This window comes from Plasmodium gonderi (genome assembly GCF_002157705.1).
Source record: "Plasmodium gonderi DNA, contig: Chr14, whole genome shotgun sequence".
NCBI classification, from domain to species: Eukaryota; Apicomplexa; class Aconoidasida; order Haemosporida; family Plasmodiidae; genus Plasmodium; species Plasmodium gonderi.
In genome coordinates this window covers 1,044,881-1,067,985 of record NW_021628939.1, presented here as the reverse complement: position 1 = coordinate 1,067,985, position 23,105 = coordinate 1,044,881, and the positions used below count along the sequence as shown (strand labels likewise).

Here is a 23,105-nt window from a genome sequence, read left to right as displayed (position 1 = left end):
AGTTAAAAATTAAAAAAATTAAATCCCTATTTAGATATAGCTTTTTTACGATTAAATGCAATAGGGAGATACGAATTATGACATGTAATATTTAATGCGAAGCGAGAAATATGTGTGGTAATTTATTATTATTACAAATTTTGCGTCCTCGACATGTTTTATAACATATATATATAACTGTTCGTACTTGCATGAATACTCGCAAAGGTGAGACAGGTTATATATGGGTATGTTATAATAAATGCTGTTTTATTTTTCTTTTGAATAAAATAATATTTGGAGCGACGCGCACATGCTGATATAAGATCATATTTAAAGTGTTCTTTTTTTATGAATAAATATGATATTACTTAGAACTATGTCATCCAGTAGAAGCAAAAACAGCATACATATATATATGTGTGCATGTGCATAAAACGTTAGTACACAATTGCAAGAAAGGCATAATTTCCTGCCTAATATTCGAGATGTATATTGTGGTAAATGCGTCTACGAGAAGAAATAAAAAATGTAATTATGCAAGATATAAAAATGATATATATGCAAGTTTTCTTCATAAGGCAACGAGAAGATAGTTCCTAAATAGCCAAATGGAAGATATGTTGACTGTGCACAAGTACATGCGAGAGTGAATAAAGGACTTAAAAAAAAAAAAAAAAAAAGGGGTTGTAAGGGAAATCCACTTTGGTTCACCTTATACGAATGCTTCTGTGGCACACATACAGCTTCTTATTCTTAAGTGAAAAAACATGTTTATTACAAAGAAAAATAACTGACTTTGTCAATAAAGTGTACACATAAAAATAAAAAATAAGCATAGTAAAGTTTGCTATTTAAATATGGATTACATCTAAGTAGCATACCTTTTAGTTTCACTTAATGAACATATATGCTTTCTAAAAAAAAAAATGTTTTCAAAATGAATGGATACATTGTCAAGCACAATTAGACACTGTAATTGTTATTCTTACTTATGTTTAAGTGTATTTTGTATTCATATGACAATTATGTTGATAAATACATTTTTACCCCTTTGAAGGTGTGTAGAAAGCAGTGTTATTATAAAAATATTTCTCACTATATTTATGATCTCACATAATGCATAAAACTCTTATGTATGGAATATTTGTATCTACTAATAATGCAACTATGTGACATGCACTTTGGTTTATAATATATCTGCATTTATAAATTTATAATTATGTTTTTTTTTTTTTTTTTTTTTTTTTTTGTAGTATAATATTTTATCTTCCTATGAATGAATTAACATGAACATAAAGTATATAATACGGATAATAACTTGTTATTGCTTTTAATAAATAAACCTTTTCTTCGATTTCTCTTGTTAAATGGTTTAAGTTTATGTACATGCTTTGTGTTTCACGTGGTTTTCTTTTTATGCATTTACGTTATTATTATATATAGAATAATAGAGAGTGCTATCATGACGAAGAAAGTTATACATATCAACAAGTGATAGATTTTTGCACACGACCGGATATAGAAATGCCATGTGCATTTCATTTTTACCTACACATATGAGAAAACATAATTATGCACGTACCTATATACGTTTGTGCGTTACACATAATTGTGTTGTATCAGAATACGTACTATTTTGTTATTTTATTTTATTTTTCTGCAATTTTTTGAGATATAAAGAAGTTGGAAGAGATTCATTTTAGAACACTAATACTTCGTATTCCCAGCAGAAGGATGTATACTAGCTTGAATTTTTTTCAAAACATGTGCAATGTTTAAAAATTTCAACATTTTAGAACTCTTTTTATTTGATATGCAACGCTAGAAATCCATTTATACATATAAGGTTGTTGCATTGTGGGCTGCTAGGTTATGGGAGAGAAAAGATAATTCTTGGTGGAAAACACATGAAGCTTTGTTTTGTAAAAATACATATATATTAAGAGGTATATATATGAATGTATTCATAAATACATATACACAATTCATACATATACGCATATAAGTACAAACGATATTTCCTTTTCATACATAGTGCATATTCACGAAATAATAATATTCGAAAATATGATAAAGAAAAATTGCACATGTTCTCAAGCTATTCTTATATATAATTAACTCTGCAATTTTCAGGTTTTTGGTTAATAATTAGAATGAATAGAATTCTATTTATATTTTTAGCTTATATTGCCCCCTTTTTGGAAAAATGTTATCCTTTATATAATACCAGCTTATATATGTGTATGTATGTGTAAATTCACGTTTTATGCATACTTAAATGTATATCTAAAATTTTCTCATATAAACCGCGCTTTTTTACTGTACTTTCAAATTTTTCCCCTGTGTTCTAAGCTACAATCTTTTTCCTACATTTTTAAATACCAAAAGAGTCGGGACAAGGAAAAAAAAAAAAAAAATAATAAATAAAATAAAAATAAATATATAAAAAAAAATAAAATAAATAAATAACGCTTCACGTAACAGTTGTAGCGCGATGAGCTGTAAATATACTGGAATCGCTCGGGTCATATGCATAATATAATATATGTATATAATGGGAAGAAAAATATAAGATGCGCCCACCAGTAATTCAAAACGTACATTCAGTTTTTTTGTATTAAAATGCTTGAACCAATTATGTATTTGCAACACCTATGTGTTAAGCCTCCATTAAATATTTTTTTTTTTTGCAAATGTAAATAGTTTTTTAACTTTTTTTTTTTTTTTTTTTTTTTATCTTATTTTTATGCCTTTCACATTCTCTCCACATCAATGTATATATGTACATAATTATAAATGCGCGTACACTTGCGTTGTTTTAAGTTTGATGCATTTGTTTTTTAAATTATCCCTGAGTGTTGATATATATAGTTCCATTTTTTTTCTCATTTGCTGAATTCTCGACTATAGAAAATTTAGTAGTAAATTTACTTTTCCATATATATACCAACATATGCATTTATATGTACATGTGTATGAATTCATAATTTATTAATTCCATGTAAAAGTTACCACATAGAAAAACAGGTACCTTTTTAGAGTGAAATTGTTAACGCGAAAAAACACCAAGAGGAACATTATAATCACATAAAGAGATATTACTAACTACAAGCGAGTTAAAAAAAAAAAAAAAAAAAAAATTTTGAAAATACACTTTTTTATTTATTTTTCACAATTTTTAATTTTTTCAATTAAAACAGTGTATAAATGTAGGTGTTAAGGAATATTAAATTTTTACATGTTTTTAATTAATATCACTTTTATTTTTTTGAATAGCCTCTTCGTCATAAATATGTCACAATTGTACGTATGGCACAAGTACTGCAAATATGTATGAGTTTCTATACATAATTATGTACATGTATGTATGTATATATATATATATATGCACAGAGATATATTATGGTATTATTAATCACAACTTCTTTTTAATTCACATTTAAATACTTTTTGCTTCTTTTACAAATATTTTAAATATACATTTGCAGCTTTGGATGTAGATCGATAAATAAAACTACTAATTATATGTGTTTTCATTTTCGTTGTTTTGTGAGTAATTGTATAAGTATATTCATCTCTACATTTGTAAAAATATGCTTTCATCCATATCATACAGGATATTTTTGCCTAATAACATTCACGTATTCATTCAAATTTACGTCGATACAGAGTTGCTTTAATAGATCTTTAATTTTGATACATGTTTTACAGGCATACATGTTTCACAGCCACACATGCTTCACAGGCATATATGCTTCACATGCATACATGTTTCAGAGTCATATATGCATCCATCACACATATACACCGAACATATACACCGAACATATACAGCGAACATATACATCACACATATTCATGACGTGCATATATGCATATATATTTAAGTACATTGTTATTAATATATTCATTTTAGCCAAAGTACCCATTTTGAAGTATACGCCTAGGTATACATATAAAATTTTGATCCTCAGTACATGGATTTCTAATCATTTATTTCATGTGTACTACACATTATTATTTCATGGCACTAAATTTTTGTTTACACAAGCCGTATATGTATGTATAAATATATATATATATATATATATATATATATATATATATATAAAACCTTTTGTAACTTTATAAACACATTATATATACCGCCCAATGTACCACAAGCACACATCCCTTGTATTTCACATTTATTAGCATTGTTTTATAAATGACCTACATTTAGTCTTACAAAAATAGTATAACAGTTCTATGCAACTGTTTTTACAATTTTTTATGCTTATTCATCTTATAAATTAAAAAAAAAAAAAAAAAAAAAAAAAAACAGAAAATAATTATTTTTCTATTTTTGAATTAAGATATAATGTGCAATACTTCATTTTGTATATATATAAGTGACAAAACAGATGAAACACATTTTTCTTTCCTTTTTTAAAGATTTTTTTTTTCTTCAATTGAATTTGAAAACTTTTTCCTTATATTAATAAATTTCATTCAAACTTCCATTTTATATAATTTGAATTATTGCATAGATGTGATAATGCATTAAATGTTTGTGTTTTATGATAAATTTTACATTTGAAATGTGGTAGTTTGAAATTGCATAATTTTTCCAAAAAAGTATGGGGAGGGAAAATATTGAACTCCACACTGGAAAAGGAAAAAAAAAAAAAAAAAAATATATCGTTTTAAAGTATAAAAAAAATAAATAAAATAAAAAAATAGAAAAATAAAAATAATTTTAACAAGCCAATCAAAGGAAAAGAAGGAAGTATAGCAAAGAAAAGTACAAAATATTTAATAATAGGTACAACAAATTAGAAGTTGTCACCACCACCACCACCCCCTAGCCCTAAATATTTTTTTTACATCTTTGTTATCATCAACACATAGAAGTAAGAAAAGTGGTAGAAAATAAAATTAGAACCAATAAAATAAGTAAAACTATGGATGTAGAGCAAAAACAGCCTAACAATATATATTCCGTATATGAGAAAAATTTCGAAGCATCAATTATAAGCGCCCAAAGAAGTAGCATTGCCAAGAAAAGAAACACTAACCTTAATAACAGTAGAAACAGTAGTAGTAATAGCACTAGTAATAACAGTAGTAGTAACAATAATAGTAACAATAATAGTAGCACTAGTAATAGCACTAGTAAGAGCACTAGTAAGAGCACTAGTAAGAACAATAGTAATAACAATAGTAATAACAATAATAGTAACAATAGTAGTGATAAGAGAAGCATCAATGGAGGTAGCAATAGTAACACCAATAACAGAAAAAATGTCAAGAGCAAAGGTAGAAAAAACGACAGTCCAGAGGAAATCCTAGGTAATTATATGTCACATGAGACAAACGCAGATTCAGGGGATATATATAGTAATAACGAAATTTCCGAAAAAAGTTCTAATGGAAATATATCAATTTTTCATAATTCATTTGATCCTATGCAATTCCAAAAAGAATATAACTCAAATGGTATGGTATCAATGCAATGGAATTATAAAGGCGATGTAGATTTATCGCATAGTAATATACTCAATCCAGAACTAAGTAATAATACCATACCCACATGTGACTACATGGATCAGAAAAATAAAAGGGACTCGGCAAATTATGCTGTGTCAAAAGAAATAGAAGAGAAGAACAAATATCTCTATACAAGTAATCAGAATCGTGCGTTATATGATATGTATGATAATATGGGGAAAATAAATTTTGATGTTCTCCAAGAGCACATGGAAAAAATAGCAACCATGTCAGCATATCAAGAGAATTATAATGCTCAAGCACAAACGAATAGTACTAACAGCACGAATAGCAAAGGTAGAAATATTGTGGTAGTTGAGAGGGTTCAACCTGTTGAAAATGTTTTAATAGGGAGAAGTACACAAAAGACACAGGATAGTGAATTGGATGCTTACAAAACTGCAAATATGAATAGCTTAAATAATGCAAAAAGTGTAAGTAGCACAAATGTGAGACAAATTGAATATGCTGATAATAAGAATTTGCTAATGAATTTAAGTGATATGCAGAATGGAATGAATAATTTAGTTATCCAAAAATATACGTATGATAAATCGTTTAATGAAAATGGGTTATCGAGAATTAAAAATATTTACGATTATGACATGAACGACCTGAGTGAAAATAAAATGAATAGTTATGTTTCAACCATGAAGATCTTAAGGGACACATTCAATAACAAACATTTAGATAACATGAATAATAGTAACATTGATTTGAATTTAGATATTGGTACCATGAATTATGAAAGGATAGCAAATATAAAGGATATATACGATGGGGACGACCTTGATAATGTAAAAAATTATGGTAGATACAATGGGATAAACAAAATAATTGAAAATAAAAATGTTAAAGAGATAAATAATTTTACGGATATGGAAAAATCAAGCTACGTTAATTTTTTGGAAAGACATGTAGACAGTAAAATTCTAAATAACACTAATTGTGTGGATATGGATTACTACAACACAACATCTCTTTATAACGGAGTCAATGAGGAATTCATACTTTTGAATGGTCATACAACTGTTACAAACCAGAATCTTTTGCTAGACACTAACAGTGGAAATATTGTCAATGTGGTAAACAGAGTGCATAATGAGCATAGTACAAACGCATTAAGTAATAATATGAATGGGATTAATGTTGTTAATGATAATGATAATGTTAATGATAATGTTAATGATAATGGTAATGGTAATGTTAATGTTAATGGTAATGTTAATGGTAATGTTAATGGTAATGTTAATGGCAATGTTAATGTCAGTGTTAATGATAATGATAATGGTGGTGGAAGCCTAAGTGGCATAAGCACGAATGACACACTGAATAACATAAGCACTGTAAGTAGTATAAATTCTTTAAGCAATATGATGAACTTAAACAACATAAGTAATTTAAGCAATGAGAACAGCATGAATCTACAAAACAATTACGCAGGTTATAAGGAAGTTTCCTATATCAATAGGATAGAAAACAAAATGTGTAAAGAAGATATGTTCTTGGGGATACAAAAGGAATCATCGAAGAACTCCTTTACTAAAGAGGGTATAAATAATAGTGGAGTTACTTACAAAGAAAAAGTTAGCTATGAAAATATAAAAGATATTAATTATCCAAATGAAACACAAAATTTCCATGTTTCTGAATTAAATAATAAGCACATTCGAAAGGATTATAGAAATTTTATGAACATACAAGAAAAAAAATCAATTTTAAAAAGATCTTCGAATGATAAGAACATGCTCATTTTAGCAAATTGTAACAATACTATAAAGGAAAAAGGGGGAATAAATGAAAATACAAATTATAAAAATATATTTATAAAAAATGAAGTTGAAAGGAATAATTCTATTTTTCCAATACAAAATAACAATGATAATAATAATTTATCTAATACAAATGTTTTGGGAGGAAAACACAGTAATACACCCATACATGCAGTTAATTTTAATTATGTAGAAAATAATAATATGGATAATAGTACATGCAGTAGCAATGTATTTAATGAATCATCTAATTATTATAGTAAAAAATGCATGCACAATGAGGATATAAAAAATATAAATTCATATATTCCCATGATAGAACCTATTAATATGAACGGTACTACTGGAGGACAATCTAATCCGGCGGGTAGTTATAACACGAATAATATAGAGAAAAAGTCATCCAATAAAGGAAAACGTAGAAATAAAAGAACCACAGAAAAAGTCCATACCTCCGTGAAAATTAATACTTTAAGGATCAGTTCAATTTCGAGTGATAAGAACAATGAAAAGAATGATTATACGAAAAATGTAAATTTAGAAAACAATTTTGACATAAACAATGTAAAGATAGATGGAAGTAATATCAAAATAGGAGAAGTAACCTTAAATGAAGACGATTTAAATAAACTCATTTTAAACATTAATTCTAATTTTGCTTCCATAAATGAGAATAACGAATTATACAAAAGTCTTTTATTTTTGGAAAAAAATAATAATAATAATATGATGATGATGAAAATGAAAAAACCATTGAAACGAAAGAGAAAGATTAAAAAGGCAGAAAACGAAGAAAATGAGAAGCCAGAGCAATGTAAAGAACACAATAGTGGGAAATTATTAATAACACAAGACCAAACAACACACAAAGAGTTTAAAAATTGGGAACCAGTTTTTAACGATAATAATGAACCCATACGTTCAAATAACTACACAGAAGGAATAGTAGCTACCAAGAAACAGGCCATTCGTAAGTTTAGATGCAATAAAAGTGTAAGCGGAATATCTACTAGCCAAAATAAGGAAATAAAACTTACTCCTGTTTTAAAGGATGGTGAACAAAATAATAACATTGCCACTGGGATGAGTAGTATGTACAGAGATGATACCAATGAAAGTAGAACCTTTGAAAACAGAACCAATGAAGATAGAACCAATGAAAATAGAACCAATGAAAATAGAACCAATGAAAATAGAACAACCGAAAATGGTACGGATGAAGGAAGAACCAGTGAAAGCAGAATCAATGAAAACGAAACAATATCTGAAACGCATACAGGAAATTGTAAAAATGCAGAATCCTTGATTAGAGACAATCTGAACAGCGAGAAAATTACAAATGATCAGACCAAGGAGAAGGGCCCAATAACATTAAACATGGCACGTGACTACACGAAAGAGAAATCGAAAAGTTCTGTTCGTAGGAGGAATAAAAAATTGCGAATAAACGAACTTATACATTTTCCAAATAGTAACAATGAAAATACTCTTAACAATGATAGGAGTAACAGTAATAATAATCATAGCAATCCTTTCGTGGGTTACAATTGTAGAAATAGTAGCAATTTCCCAAATCAAAATACTGAGGGCGAAAATTACATTATGAATGCTTTAAGCGATATTAACTCGTACACAGATAACAGAAATTTTGATACTTCCTTTAAAATAATGCAAGAAAAAGCACATACTGAAATTGATAAATCGAAGAATCATAGCAATATACATGATGCTCTAAATTGCAATGATGAATTTTCTGCAAATGTGAATGAGTTATGTAAGAAGAGTGAATTTACTTTTGATCAGTTGAATAATGACAGGAATAAGAAAAATGATATTGATAAGAGAAGTGGCAACTCCAACCGTGGCACTATGAGAAGCAGCAATAATATGGAAACATTAAGCTGTTGCATAAAAAAGGAAAGTGATAATATTTCCCATGTGTATTACGCCCCAAAGAATAACGAAATTCAAGACCCTTTTTCCTCATACGGAAATTGTGTAAGGGATGAATTAAGAGGGGTGTGTGAAGATGGCACAAAAATAAATGTTCAAGGGGACCTCGCCACAACAAATAACATTATTGGAAGTAATGCAGGAACTAATGAGACAGCTATCTTAGGAAATAACGTGAGCAGCAAGCATATTAATGGTAATAATGATGAATGTACAGGAAAAAAGAAATACATGAGGAGAAAAGGAAATAATAAGAAAGACACGCAAGAAGATAACAACCCACAGGATGGTGAAAAAATAAACGAAATTACTAAGAAAAGAAAATTTTATAAACTTAAAAGTAAAAATAATACTTCCCAAAAGAATAGGGAAAATTTGGAAACTGACGTTTGCATGGGAATTACGGATCCAGAAAATATGCCATTAAATGAACAATCAGGACAAATGAAGAGTAACACTAAGAAAAAATGCCATGCAAAGCAGGGAATTATTTCTATCAAGCAAGAAGGATTAGATGAGTGTGTAGATGAGAATAATTTCCATTCAAATATGATGATGATGTGTAAAAACGAGATATTTAATAGGGTTGTAAAAGATAATTTATCAAATGAAGAGCAATTTATAGTGTTAGAACATCCAAATGGGGAGATAGTTAAAAATGGTATAAATATCAAACTGGAAGAAACACATGTAGATGTAAACACAACCTCATGTGCATCGGCTGATATAAATCATGCTACTGTAGAACAAAATGTAAAGTTAGACATTGAAACAAATTTTAAATCGAAAAAAATACCTAAAAGAAGTGTAAATTTATTCAGAGCCCCCAAAAAAAAAAATGAAACAGCATTAGAAAAAAAAATACGAGCAAAAATTTGCCTCGAAGATTACTACAAAAGAAATAAGGAAATATACAATGGTATCGATACTTTAACATCCATTAATGATACTATTTTGCCTTCGATTGAAGATGAATCATTTGGTGATAATTTAAAAGCCCTTTTTAAAAAAAAAAAGAAAAATTTGATATGTTCCAATTGCTTGTATGCGTATAAAGTACAGATTAGTAGGAGACATGAATTCACACATAGCACAATTGAAGATGGGGAGAAATCCAATCAGGATAATCTTAAAAGTGGTACACAAACTGTCCATGGGAGTAATGAGAATAATGACAATAATGAGAATAATGAGAATAATGACAATAATGACAATAATGACAATAATGACAACAATGACAATAATGACAATAATGTACCAGCGAATAAGCAGGATAATTCCGAGACTAATAATCAGGACATCAGTGCCCATGTGGATAACCATTCCAATTTTAGCGACAAATTAAATGAAAATAATGAGGAAACGGAAAAACCAGTTGGTGCCACATCAATAACGACACAAAAGAACGCAGTAAAAAAATGTAATATTAAAAGGGATGAAACAGTAGAAGGAAAAAAAGATATTAGTGATATGAATCAAAAAATGGAAGATGATACGTATGTTTTTGAAAAAATGAAGAGTGAAAAATATTTTGAAATCGGATTGTACAAAGAATTAGTAAAAAAAAATGCAATAGTAGAAAAGTATTACAAAATTACATTTTATTGCCTTTGTGGTTATTATAAATATATAAAAGAAGATAATGAATGGAAACAAATTATTAATTGCTACTATGATGAAAAAGACGAAAGAAAACCCAAAGCACCTTATATATTTTGCACAAAATGTAAAGAATTATTAGCAACTAATAGATTTCTAGACAAGGATAAAACTAAAATTATTATGATATGTCAATGTGGAAGTAGAAACTACGATCGAACAAATTTCTTTTGGTCTAGAAGAGGAAATATCAAACAAAGAAAAGCTCCTCAAATATTATGTGATGATTGTAATTCTAAAATGTGGGTACATACATGGCTTGATGACATTGGATCTAAAGTAAAATTATTATGTAAATGTGGCTTTAAAAATTTTCTGAAAAAAAATAACAATTGGGTTAGAAGTCCCAGATGGAAAAAACCAGTTCCGCTAATAATTTGTAATTCATGCCAGCAGAAAATGTATATGAGTCAATGGCTAAATAATGATGGAACTAAGGTTAAAATGAAATGTGAATGTGGTTGGAAAACCCTAATCAAAGAAGGAAATAAATGGGTTAGAAGTGAATGGTCCAAAAAATTATTATGTCTGAAATTAGTAAAAAACCCAGGCCTTATACAAAGGAAATATAATATTCATTCACGTAAGAAAAATAAATCGGATGAAGATGAATTATCAGATAATAATTTTCTAGATGGTTTATCATTTATCAGAAATGAAATTTTTCCAACCTTCTCACCTGATGATATAGCAGTTAATCCCAATGATACAATTACGAGTGAATTTTGTAACCCAGACACGATAAAACGTTGTTTAGAAAGTGATGATAATAATGCAATTAGCAAATTAACTAACTCTGATTCTTTGTTGATTACTAATCAAAATGAACATTTATTAATTAGAGATGAAAATTACATAATTAAGAACGCAAGGACTAATGTTGATGGATGTCCAAACGATGCAATATTCCTATTAGAAGTAGAAAGTAATATGGAAATAGGACAAGAAATTCCATATGAAGGAATTATTTTAAGTAAAGATTATGGTACTAACGATCAAAGGGGAAATATTGAGAGTGACATTATATGCACAGTGGATAACGAAGGAAATAAAAACAATAACAGCACAAGGAGTAAAAAAAGTAGAAACGTGAAAACGCACGCGAATCATAAGAAAAGAGGACATTACAGTAATTCTATTAAGAATAAAGACTGCTATATTAACAATGGAGAAGTTGATGATAGCACATCCAATCTATATAATAATATCAAAAATCAACAAATAAATAGCAAAGAATTAGGAGATAATTATGTTGCAAACGATTGTGAACAAGAGAATACTAAAAGATACATGGAATCTCCTCAAATCCCTGATTATGAAGATACAAATGCCAATGAAACACTTAATAATAAAACTCAGAAGAAAAAACCAGGAAGACCGCCACTTAATAAAAGCGTTAAGAAGAAGAAAAAGTTAACTTTGGTAGAAGAACTTAATAATACAGAAAACATTTCCATTGATGCTACAATGACAGCTGCCACGTCTATTGCTTCAGTTGCCACTACAGTAGCAGCTGCAACAACTATTGCAACAACGGAAAGCACTACAGATACATGTACTTTAATGTTAGATGAAGGTTCCACGAGTAGACAATTATATCAAATTCATCAAGCCAATGATAAGTTACTGATAGAAAATGTGATTAATAAAAATGCTAATGTACCAACTGATAATATAATCAATCATCCGGATAATTATAAACCAAAGAAGGAAAAATTAGCAGAATGTGATAGTATTAATAACCCTGAGATACTAGATTTTCATGATGTAAAATATACCAATGATGAGAATAATTCATGTAGTAACAGTAGCAAAATATATCATGACAATTCATTTCACTATGTTAAAAATTACTATGGAGAATCTTATGAAAAAAGTCATTTTAATCAATCCACCGTATCTTGCTTTAACGAAAATAGCAATGACAACAGAAATAATAGTAATAATAAAAGTAGTAGTCCCCATAGTTGTTCCAGCAGTGGTTACACTAACAATCTGTTGTGCAGTTCCTCAAACAATCCAAGCACTAGTACCAGAGGTGGTAACAAAGGTAGTAGCAATTTCAACGAAGACATAAGCACAGAATTGTATAATTACAACCCATCGAACAATCGGTATGATCATCCTAATAAGGAATACTCAGTAAATTATAATATTATTGCACCAATAAATGCAATGATGGATAAGAAATATGTGGATAATAAAGACAGTGCAGAAATATTACCAGTAGATATAGATTTTGATAAAAAAGAATTCATTGTAGAAAACATGAAAAAATTAAATTTTAATATAAATGAAAATGATATAAATGCCCTTTTGGAAAATATTGATGAAGATCTATTAATTGAAACGCTTATGGGAAAATTCATTAATAAGAATCTTGTAGAAAATGGAAAAGTGGATAATAATACTATGAACCATATTGGAAATTATGCAAGTCATTTGAGTGAAAATGCGTTTGATCATAACGGACATAATTCGAATGAATTTGAACGAGGAAATATGAATCAAAGCGAAATGCAAAATGATAGCAACCTGTGCTCGTATGAAAATTACGAAAACAAAATCTTCACAAATGAAGCCTATCTGAATGATTTATATCAAAATAATATTTATGAATGTGGGTTACAACAGAATAATGAGTTTTATCAAACTATGCTTGAACACGCATTTAATAAAATCGGGTGTGCTGAAATTGGTTCAAGAGAAAGCACCATTGTCAATAAGAAGAATGAACATGTTGAAATAGAAGAAACTAAGGATAACAAAAACGAAATTAGAACAAAAAATATGAATATAATAAATAGTCGAAATATAGGTACTAATAAGTTTAACATTAATTTGGAAGAGAGAAATAATGGACATTATGTTGTTGATGATACTGTGAATAAAAAAACAATAAATCAAAATATGATGAATAATATTACGACGAACAAAAATATAGCTAGAAAAAATACAATTCCCGATATGTGTATAAATGATTACCTAAGTAGCAACATTAAATATTCGAGCGAGTTGATGAGAACAAAAGGTAAGTACAACATAGAAATGGATTTAAATGTAGACGAAAATATAAATGTGAAAAGTTTAACAAATTGTGAAATGTTAAATAATAATGTTAATAATAGTATATGCAACAATATTGTGGAATCTATGGATCACCATGGATTTGAAAATAGGATATATGAAAATGACGCAAACACTGACAACCAATGCAATGACAGCGAAAACAGTAGTATAAATGGTAACGGAAATAACAACAATATAAGCAGTAGCAATAATCACGGCGATAATATAGTTGAAGATATGAACGATCAAAAAAATGATAACCTGATAAATGTGTGCAATTTGAACGAAAACTACAATTATTTTAGCAATGAATTTAAAACTGTTCTTTTGAATGTTTTATCATATAAACCATCTGATGTTCAGAAAGAAAATTTTTATAATTATTTAAAAAATTTATCCAACAATTTTTGTAATTTCGTAAATAAAGATGATGATATTTCAAGTGAGAAACAACAAGAATACAATAATAATACCGTATTAACCTTAGAAGAATTAAACAATTATTTAAAAGATGACAAAATAGAAAATAAGAATGACTATAAGGAATTGTTACTACAATTATTAGCCAACCAGGATGAGAATTCTACTCCTCCTAAAAATATGTTTTTCAATGATTATAATATATATGAAAATATTTTAAACATGGAAAAAATGAATGAAAAAATGAAAGGAGAAGAAGAAATGTCCACCCCATCATATAAGCCACAGATGAATGATATTAGTCCAGACAAAAATAATATGAGTGAAGAAATGTATTGTGTTTACAATTTTAATTCAGATAGTGAAGAAAAAGTATGTACGCATGAAAAAAAATACAAAATTAATGATTTTATAACTGTATGTACAAACTGCAACGAATATATAAATTCGAACATGGATTGTAAAATTATATCACCCAGTAGTCTGGATAGTAGTAATAACTCTTCCATGCATAAATTGAATGTTCATGAGGATTTTGTTTTAAATAACAATGAATTAAAGAAATATGAAAATTATGATTCCCAAAAAAAAGGCATGAAGGATTATCACAGTGAAAACATATACAACAACCAGTTAAAATTAGAAAACAAAATTTTGCCCAATGGTATAAATTCACGAAATACGAGAAACACGATCTACTCAAGTATTTCAAGCAATATTGATGATGCAAACGATGCAATAAGTGTCACAATGAACGGGGTAAGGAACACCATTAGAAACAATAGTAATGAAAATAGCGCATCCATTGAATGCTATAATAATAATGCTCCAATTATTGAAAATATAGAAGAAACCAGTTATATGTACAATCAGTACTGTGAATACTATGTTAATAATATCTCGATGCATATGCAGATGAAAAATAATTGCCTAAACAATATTTTTGTCCAAGATGCAAATAAGTACGCTTCTGCTAGCGATAACTACGCGAATAACCAAACACCTCTAATAGAATCCGAAATTTTTTATTTGAATGAAAATAATAATTACCTTACCGATCCAACCAATTTTATCCATGAGAAAAATATTACAAATAATGAATTGACATATAAAAAAGGAAACTATAGAGAAAATAACGCAAATAATAATAATAGTAGCGATGGTAATTATCAGGAGGATGATTACGAGAATTATATTAATTCCGAGTGTAACAACAATTCGTGCTACAATATAATTCATATCTGATTAAATGGATAATATAATGTGTCTTTTTCTCTCTTTTACCTATGGGGAGGGTGGTGAAAAAATGGGACATACTTATTTTTTTTTTTTTTTTTTGCGCACAATAGTAATAAGTTATATTAAGGAAAAAATTGGAAAGTATGTGAAGAGTTAAGAAGTGAAGAAGTGAAAAATGAAAAATGAAAAAGTGAAGAGTGAAGAAATGAAGAGTGAAGAAATGAAGAGTGAAGAAATGAAGAGTGAAGAAGTGAATAGGGAAGGAGTGAAGAAGTGAATAGGGAAGGAGTGAAGAAGTAAATTTTTTTTTTTTTTTACAAATTTGTTTGACTAAATTTTCTCAAGGAGTTCCAACGACGGGGAAGTGACTTTTCATTCATATATTGTTTTTATTTTAACTTACGTACATATATTTGTATAAATATTAAACGTATTAATAGTTTTAAAAGCTTTAATTCTTTATGAATCGCATTTATAGCACTACATATGTATGTAGTTATAGAATAATTCAAGTTGAAAAAAAAAAAAAATTTTTTCCCATTTAATAATGTTTCTTCTTTAATTTTTTTTTCATGTTTGTTAAAATTATAATTATGTATTTATGTAGTAATGTATTAATATAATCACGTATTAATGTAATTGCCTATTTATGTAATTGCCTATATATGTAATTGTATATATATGTAATTACCTATTTATGTAGTCACGTATTAATGTAATTGCCTATTTATGTAATTGCCTATATATGTAATTGTATATATATGTAATTACCTATTTATGTAGTCACATATTAATATAATCACGTATTAATATAATCACGTATTAATATAATCACGTATTAATGTCATCACGTATTAATCTAATCCCGTATTAATCTAATCCCGTATTAATCTAATCCCGTATTAATGTAATCACGTATTAATGTCATCACGTATTAATTTAATAATGTTTTAACCTATTAATAATAGTAAGACTAATAGTATCTACACCCATAACAATAGTTACATATTTATTTTTAATTTTTTCTGTTTTTTTATATTGGACACTTCTAATTCAAATGTTTCTTTTTATTAATTTTTGCGCAAAAATGTATTTTTATCCTAATCGAGGTGTATCTTTCATTTTTAAAACGATTGCAAAACATACCACACCTTCAACACAGTTATGCACACATTACTGAAATTAGAATAAAAAAAAGTTCCTCATTTTTTATTCATTGGACTTTTTACGCATTTACATGGTAAGACGCTAATATTTCTACCCAAGTTCATAGAATTATAAAAAACCAAGGAAATGTTAAATATGGTTAAAAGGAAGAAAATAACCTGGGAAATTGACTTAAAAAAGTTATCCTAAAAAATACGATGTTATGAAAAGTGCCCTTAACAAAGACGAACCAATAAATATCTAAAATGCCGAAATTGCTGATAAAAATGAGATTATATTCCTTTTTATTTCTACCCCTATGTGCACGTAAAGACCGTATATACATGTGTATGTATTTATTTAAAAGAACATGAAGGGAGTCCTTTTTGTTTACAATGAAAGAACAGGATTTATATATATGTAACGCTTTCATAGAATATCCAATGTATGGCATGTCTTGGTTTGATAAATTATGCAATATAATAAAACAAATTAGGTTTTAAGGCGTTACTCATTCTCATGTGATAATCATTTTATAATCTTTTATACATTATTTTATTCATCCATTTGAAGCATTATTTTCTTAAAATCTTTCGTCTTGTGAATTTTTTTTTTAAATTATGTTTTATGAAATAAAAATATATAAAACTATTTTCTTTGAATTATAAACAATTGAATTCTATTTTATTGTGTTATGCTATTAGCTACATATGTTATAATTTTTTTTTTTCTTTTTTTTCCTTGCATAAAAACTTTTTATTTATGTATTAACTCTGGCTAAATCTATTACACTTTCTAAAAATATTCAGTTAGGTAATAATATTAAAAATTACATGTAGTTGAACAAAAAAGCAATGCAAGGATATAAATTCAAAAAACATTTCAAAAGAAAAAATAAAATGTAAGAAAAAGTAATTAAAGGTATGTGATTTAACTCATGCTGGGAAAAAAAAGGAATAAATTTTTTTTTTTTTTTTCTTTTTTGAAGTGTACATAATAACACACCTAACTTTTCAAAGGCGAATTAATTTAGAAATGAGAAATTAGAGTTATCCAACCTTATGCAAATTGTGCATATTTATAAGTGAATATTTCCGCATAGATTTCTATACAAATATATTTGTCAGCGTAAAAACGTACATATATATACATATATACATGTGTGAATGCATGTACATGTTCATTATGCTCAAACTTCAATACTATAAATGAGAGAAGGTGGTATGTTGCATTCTATAAACGAAGGTAAGGAACGTGATGAGAAAACAAATGATACAAGCGATAGGAAGGAAGGTAAAGTTGATGGCTGCTTTGATAACCATTGTGTTCGCGAAAAGGAAGACGATGATACGTATGTAATAGATGAACAGAAAAAAGCTGCAAATGCACAGGAAAATAATGATATAAGCGATAGCTATATAAAATATTTAGAATGTATAAAAAATAATTGGTCATCTTCTCAAGCATCGAAATTATTAAATAACAAATTAATGAAATATATATCTGAACGATTTTTATATATGTCTAGTTCCTTAAAAGTACGAGTATTAACGAGTTTTTTCTACTTACCTGATAAATTAAGAATAGAAAATGAACGTTATTTGTTATTAATCACAGCAAATGGTGAAATTGATGGTAATGGATGGGTTAAAAAATTTAGCAGAATCTTAAAGCCATTTATTAAAACAGGAATAATTGATATTAAAGATATAGATAGTCAAACAATGCACAGGATTTTAAATTATATTGATCAAGAAAATAATAACAACAAATGTAAGAAACATTATATTCATAATAAAAAGGAATTGGAGCGTATACACATGTGCGATCCTATGAATGAATTGAAAATTTTGGAAAATAAAAATATTATACATTTGGATGAGTACAAAATGTTTACACCATCAAAGAATTTTGATTGCCTTCTTTCATCGGTAATTATGAGAACAGGCCATATTGTTATGATCTCATTTTATTATTCTTATGGTGCATTCTTGTGCAATTTTAGGACGTTCTAGCATTCGCTGTATGTTTCAACATATTTGCATATTGCTGGGCGCATCTGTACACATTTCATACGTGTATTTTCAAAACGGAGTACCCTATGTTGGCAACACTAAGCAGATAACCTGGAATTCTGCTTTGTATATGTGTTTGTGTTTACGTTTGCATTTGCGCTTATTTGTTCTCTTTTACTTGCAAGGGTTTTGAAAAATTGTGAGGGATAACTAAAAATGATGTTTGCCCAATCTTGCGTACCCTATGAACACGCATGAATTAAATGTCTTGGTAAATTTTCACTTTTTCTTTTCTACATTTTTTCCTATTTTTCAGGTCATTAAAAGGGGAATAAACGAGTTCAAAAACTGCATATAAAATTTAGTTGTCCTTTCAGGTTTTACACATTTGTGCAATTTTTTTTTCTTTTTTTTTTCCAGTTACTGCATCGCAAGAACATATTAACTTTTTTCCAGTGTACCACAAGTATATTTGTGTGATTAACACCCCTACGTTTTACAACATATTTTTTTTTTGTATGTAAGTTCTCCCCCCTTTTTTTTTTTTTTTTTCATCTTATATTCATAATTATATGTTGCAAAACACTTTTAATGGCATCATTTTTCATTATTTTATAATTGATGTAAAAATATGCTTATTTTTTTTTTTTTTTTTTTTTTTTTTTTTTTTTTGCTTTATCTTTTTGATCCAATGTTGCACAGCATTGAAAAGTACATAATTTTAAGTGTCCTTGAATGGTGAAACACTTGTGAAAAATGTTTCAATGTTTTTCTTTCGCCCAGAATTTCGAAAGGCAGAAAAAGTTGCCCTACTATTCAAATGTTAACTTGCACACAAAAAGAATTGAAAGAGGAAAAAAAAAAAAAAAAAAAAAAATTCATAACATAGATATGTACAAATAAATACATACGTACGTACATATATTACAATACTCATGCAAAAACATACATATACATACGCTAACATGAATATGCACGCCCGGATTTGTAAACATGGAATATCTTAAAAACCAAATCGAGGGGAAAAGAAGGCATCAAAATAAAAAGAAAACCAGAGAAATTAAAGATCTTATATATATAATAATAACATAAAAAACAATAGAAAAAACTTTCAAATCAAACATCATTATATATTTTTACATACAATATAAGTGATTAATTTTTTGTGTTTTCTAATTCTTTCACAGAATATATATTTTTGCATATAACCGCAGAACTGAATGACTTGTCGAAACGTTTGTAAAATAAGCCTTTCTTCAGGGATAAGCATTTTCTTTTTTTTCTTTTTTTTTTTTTGAATTGTACCTTTGGACACTTTTAAATTATGTCCTGGTTTCAACTCAAATCATTATTTTTTTCATAAACGCCTGATAGGTTTATACCTTTTAATTTCTTAAAAAATGCGTAGTCTTTTTTTTGTAATTTTTTCATTCCTCTGCACTTTGCTACATTATATCCAATGTGATGTCATAATTGTGGAGTAAGTAAAAAATGAAAGATAAAAACTGCTCTCATTTTTATTATTACAATGAAGAATAACATATTCATTGCCTTTTATTAGTGCACAAAAGAAGTGCTGTCAATGAGGGCACAATTATTTGTGAGGAGTTTGCTTACATGCTAATCCATATAATTAAGCGAGTGTACACGTGTGTTCCTATGTACTGTGCAAAAATAGATATATTTACATAATCTTAAATTGGAATACACACATATACATACATGATATACCTAACCCCATGACAGTTCAAATGATGATATCCAAAACTTTGATAAAGAGACCGTCTTAAACCTTTCAGAAGTAGGAACAACTATATGAAATATTATTAGCACGCATGTGTATATTTTCCCCTGTGTACATATATGTAATATGTGTGATATATGTGTATATATGCATATGTGTATATATGTATATGTGTATATATGTAGATATGTAAATATATATAGATATACAGGTATAGATATATAGATAGATCAACACATATAGATATATTCCTTCTTCTCATATATTTTCCCCTCTCTATTCCCATTTTTCTATTTCAGAACGTTTTTAACATATTTTTAGATACAAAAGTAAGTAACAATCCAATGCCTTAAAAAAAAGGAAAAATTTTTCAGTACCTAAACATCATACATTATCCCCTTTCTGTACAGACTCAGAACGTAGATATAATAGGAACATACGCACAAATTTATAATGTAAGAGATCAAATTTTGTGCTTTGACGTGTATTTGTATAACCATGAATATGGACGTGTACATTTGTTAATGCACATGTATGCCTATATATATGAGTACTTATTTACACACCCTCGATATTTGCTACTTTGCTTTCATATGCTCACCTATTTTGTTTTACAATTTTCGCATAACGATTCATTTTACAGAAATCCAAAGTAACCATAAATGGAACGTGTTCTTACATTAAGGACCTGATAAAGGGAAGAAGTCTTAAATATTTAGGTACGCTTCTTAAAATGTAAGAATATATCTCCCGGCATTCTGAGATAAATTCTAAAGTAGTGATAATAATTATAAAATAGAAATAATAAAATAGAAATAATAAAATAGAAATCATAAAATAGAAATAATAAAATAGAAATCATAAAATAGAAATAATAAAATCGCAATAACAAAATCGCAATAACAAAATCGCAATAACAAAATCGCAATAACAAAATCGTAATAACAAAATCATAACAATTAAATGTTAACAATAATTGTTTTTTTAACAGATGAGTTAGAAACCGTGGAATATTCCAAGTCCAAGGATGTAAGCTGATGATATATGCATTAGACCTAACCCCCACACACACACACAGACACACTTATATACTCAACAGTTTTTTGTTTACAAATACTTTTCTTTAAAGGAAGAAATAATAACGACTAAGAAGAAAGAATTAACACATGCACATAATTTTCGTTACGTGTGTGGATTTTCTTATTTTTATATGTGTATTTTGTACTATTCCCGTTTGAATATTTGGGACCTTCCAAAAAAGAATACATACATAAATTGAAACATTTATAATAAAAATTCTTTTACAAATGAGGAAGAACTGCAAATGTTTTATTTATTTGTATGTATATATTTGTTCTTTTCCTTTTTTTTTTTTTTTTTTTTTTTCTATAGACAAACAATTTTTCCATATACGTGTACACAGTTAACGGTCAAGCAGGTTATTATATTTGAATACGTAGCAAAATTTGTTCGTTAAAGATGTACAAATTAGGAAGAAGCATATATATGTACACCTCTCAATGCAGCACAATATGATTCGTGTTGAAATTTATTTCTCTTTTCTTCATAGATATAATACCACTTATTTACAAGAAACACCCAAAATATATAAGTTACATTATCACATGTAAAGAAACGGACATTTTTGAAAACCCAGAAGATGCAAAAGAAAATAAAAATGTCTTTCACACAAGCCCTGTAATTATAAAATGAAGAATGGAAATGCATCATATTGCATATATATGTATATTTGGCTAATCCCACACTAAACATGATTTTTCTACTCGTAAATTTACATTTCCACTATTTTTTTTTTTTTTATTTTTAGAGTACACTTTCTCAATTAATGGTCATTTTCTTAATATTTTTTTTTCTTTTTATCGGATTCTACGTCCTAATGAATATCAGTACCCCAAAAATATTTGAAGAAAAACAATTAATAATAAACAAAGAACATTGAAATGGTTATCAGAAAAATATAAACAGAAAAAAAAAAAAAAAAAAAAAAAAAAAAAACTCAACAAATGAGAATCCTTTTTTGTTATACATTGTTATTATTTGTCTTTTGAATTAAGTGTTTAAAATTTTTATTATCACACTTTAAAAATGTATTAATTTATAATAAAGAAAAAAGAAAAGTTATCCTAACATAAATACAGTATACTTTCTACACGCATGTGTACATGCGCGTATTTTTTACTTTATTTTATTTATTTTCTGTTTATAAAAATTATGAAAAAATTATACTAAAAAAAAAAAAGTAATAAAATAAAAAAAAATTATTAAAAAAGGCTATATATAAATAATAAACTTGTTGATGCTTTTGATAAAATAAAAGAGGTGAAGAATAAAAATAGGCATGGTAAAGGAAAAATGAATGATAAGTGATAGTTGTTTTCTATTGGGGTATAAAAAAATACACTAAAAAATATAGTGGCATTCATACGTGAACGGTAATATCTATTTTTAACCTTTGCTTAAGTTTCCATATTCTAGCAGAGTGAGATATATTTTTCTTTTTCTTTTGAAGGCAATGGAAACATACATACATATATACACTCATACACAAACATGCGT

The 23,105-nt window shown here is 27.5% G+C and overlaps 4 protein-coding genes across 4 annotated transcripts; all 4 read left to right on the top strand.

The window, feature by feature from the left end:
* Positions 1 to 3,507: 3,507 nt before the first annotated feature.
* On the top strand, positions 3,508 to 4,113 carry PGO_142220 (hypothetical protein; the record flags this gene model as incomplete). Its single annotated transcript, XM_028690216.1, has 1 exon — positions 3,508 to 4,113. The coding sequence occupies one exon, from the start codon at positions 3,508 to 3,510 to the stop codon at positions 4,111 to 4,113; it is 606 nt and encodes a 201-aa protein (XP_028546017.1).
* Positions 4,114 to 4,925: 812 nt separating this feature from the next.
* Positions 4,926 to 15,629, top strand: PGO_142210 (hypothetical protein, conserved; the record flags this gene model as incomplete). The annotated part of the gene is made up of 1 exon (XM_028690215.1): positions 4,926 to 15,629. The coding sequence occupies one exon, from the start codon at positions 4,926 to 4,928 to the stop codon at positions 15,627 to 15,629; it is 10,704 nt and encodes a 3,567-aa protein (XP_028546016.1).
* A 2,348-nt stretch (positions 15,630 to 17,977) lies between these two features.
* Positions 17,978 to 19,142, top strand: PGO_142200 (hypothetical protein, conserved; the record flags this gene model as incomplete). The annotated part of the gene is made up of 2 exons (XM_028690214.1): positions 17,978 to 18,700; positions 19,101 to 19,142. 2 exons carry the CDS (start codon positions 17,978 to 17,980, stop codon positions 19,140 to 19,142), a joined length of 765 nt encoding a protein of 254 aa, XP_028546015.1.
* Positions 19,143 to 20,184: 1,042 nt separating this feature from the next.
* Positions 20,185 to 22,488, top strand: PGO_142190 (hypothetical protein, conserved; the record flags this gene model as incomplete). The annotated part of the gene is made up of 8 exons (XM_028690213.1): positions 20,185 to 20,264; positions 20,531 to 20,585; positions 20,828 to 20,857; positions 21,172 to 21,247; positions 21,520 to 21,557; positions 21,921 to 21,966; positions 22,099 to 22,226; positions 22,357 to 22,488. 8 exons carry the CDS (start codon positions 20,185 to 20,187, stop codon positions 22,486 to 22,488), a joined length of 585 nt encoding a protein of 194 aa, XP_028546014.1.
* Between the last annotated feature and the right edge of the window lie 617 nt (positions 22,489 to 23,105).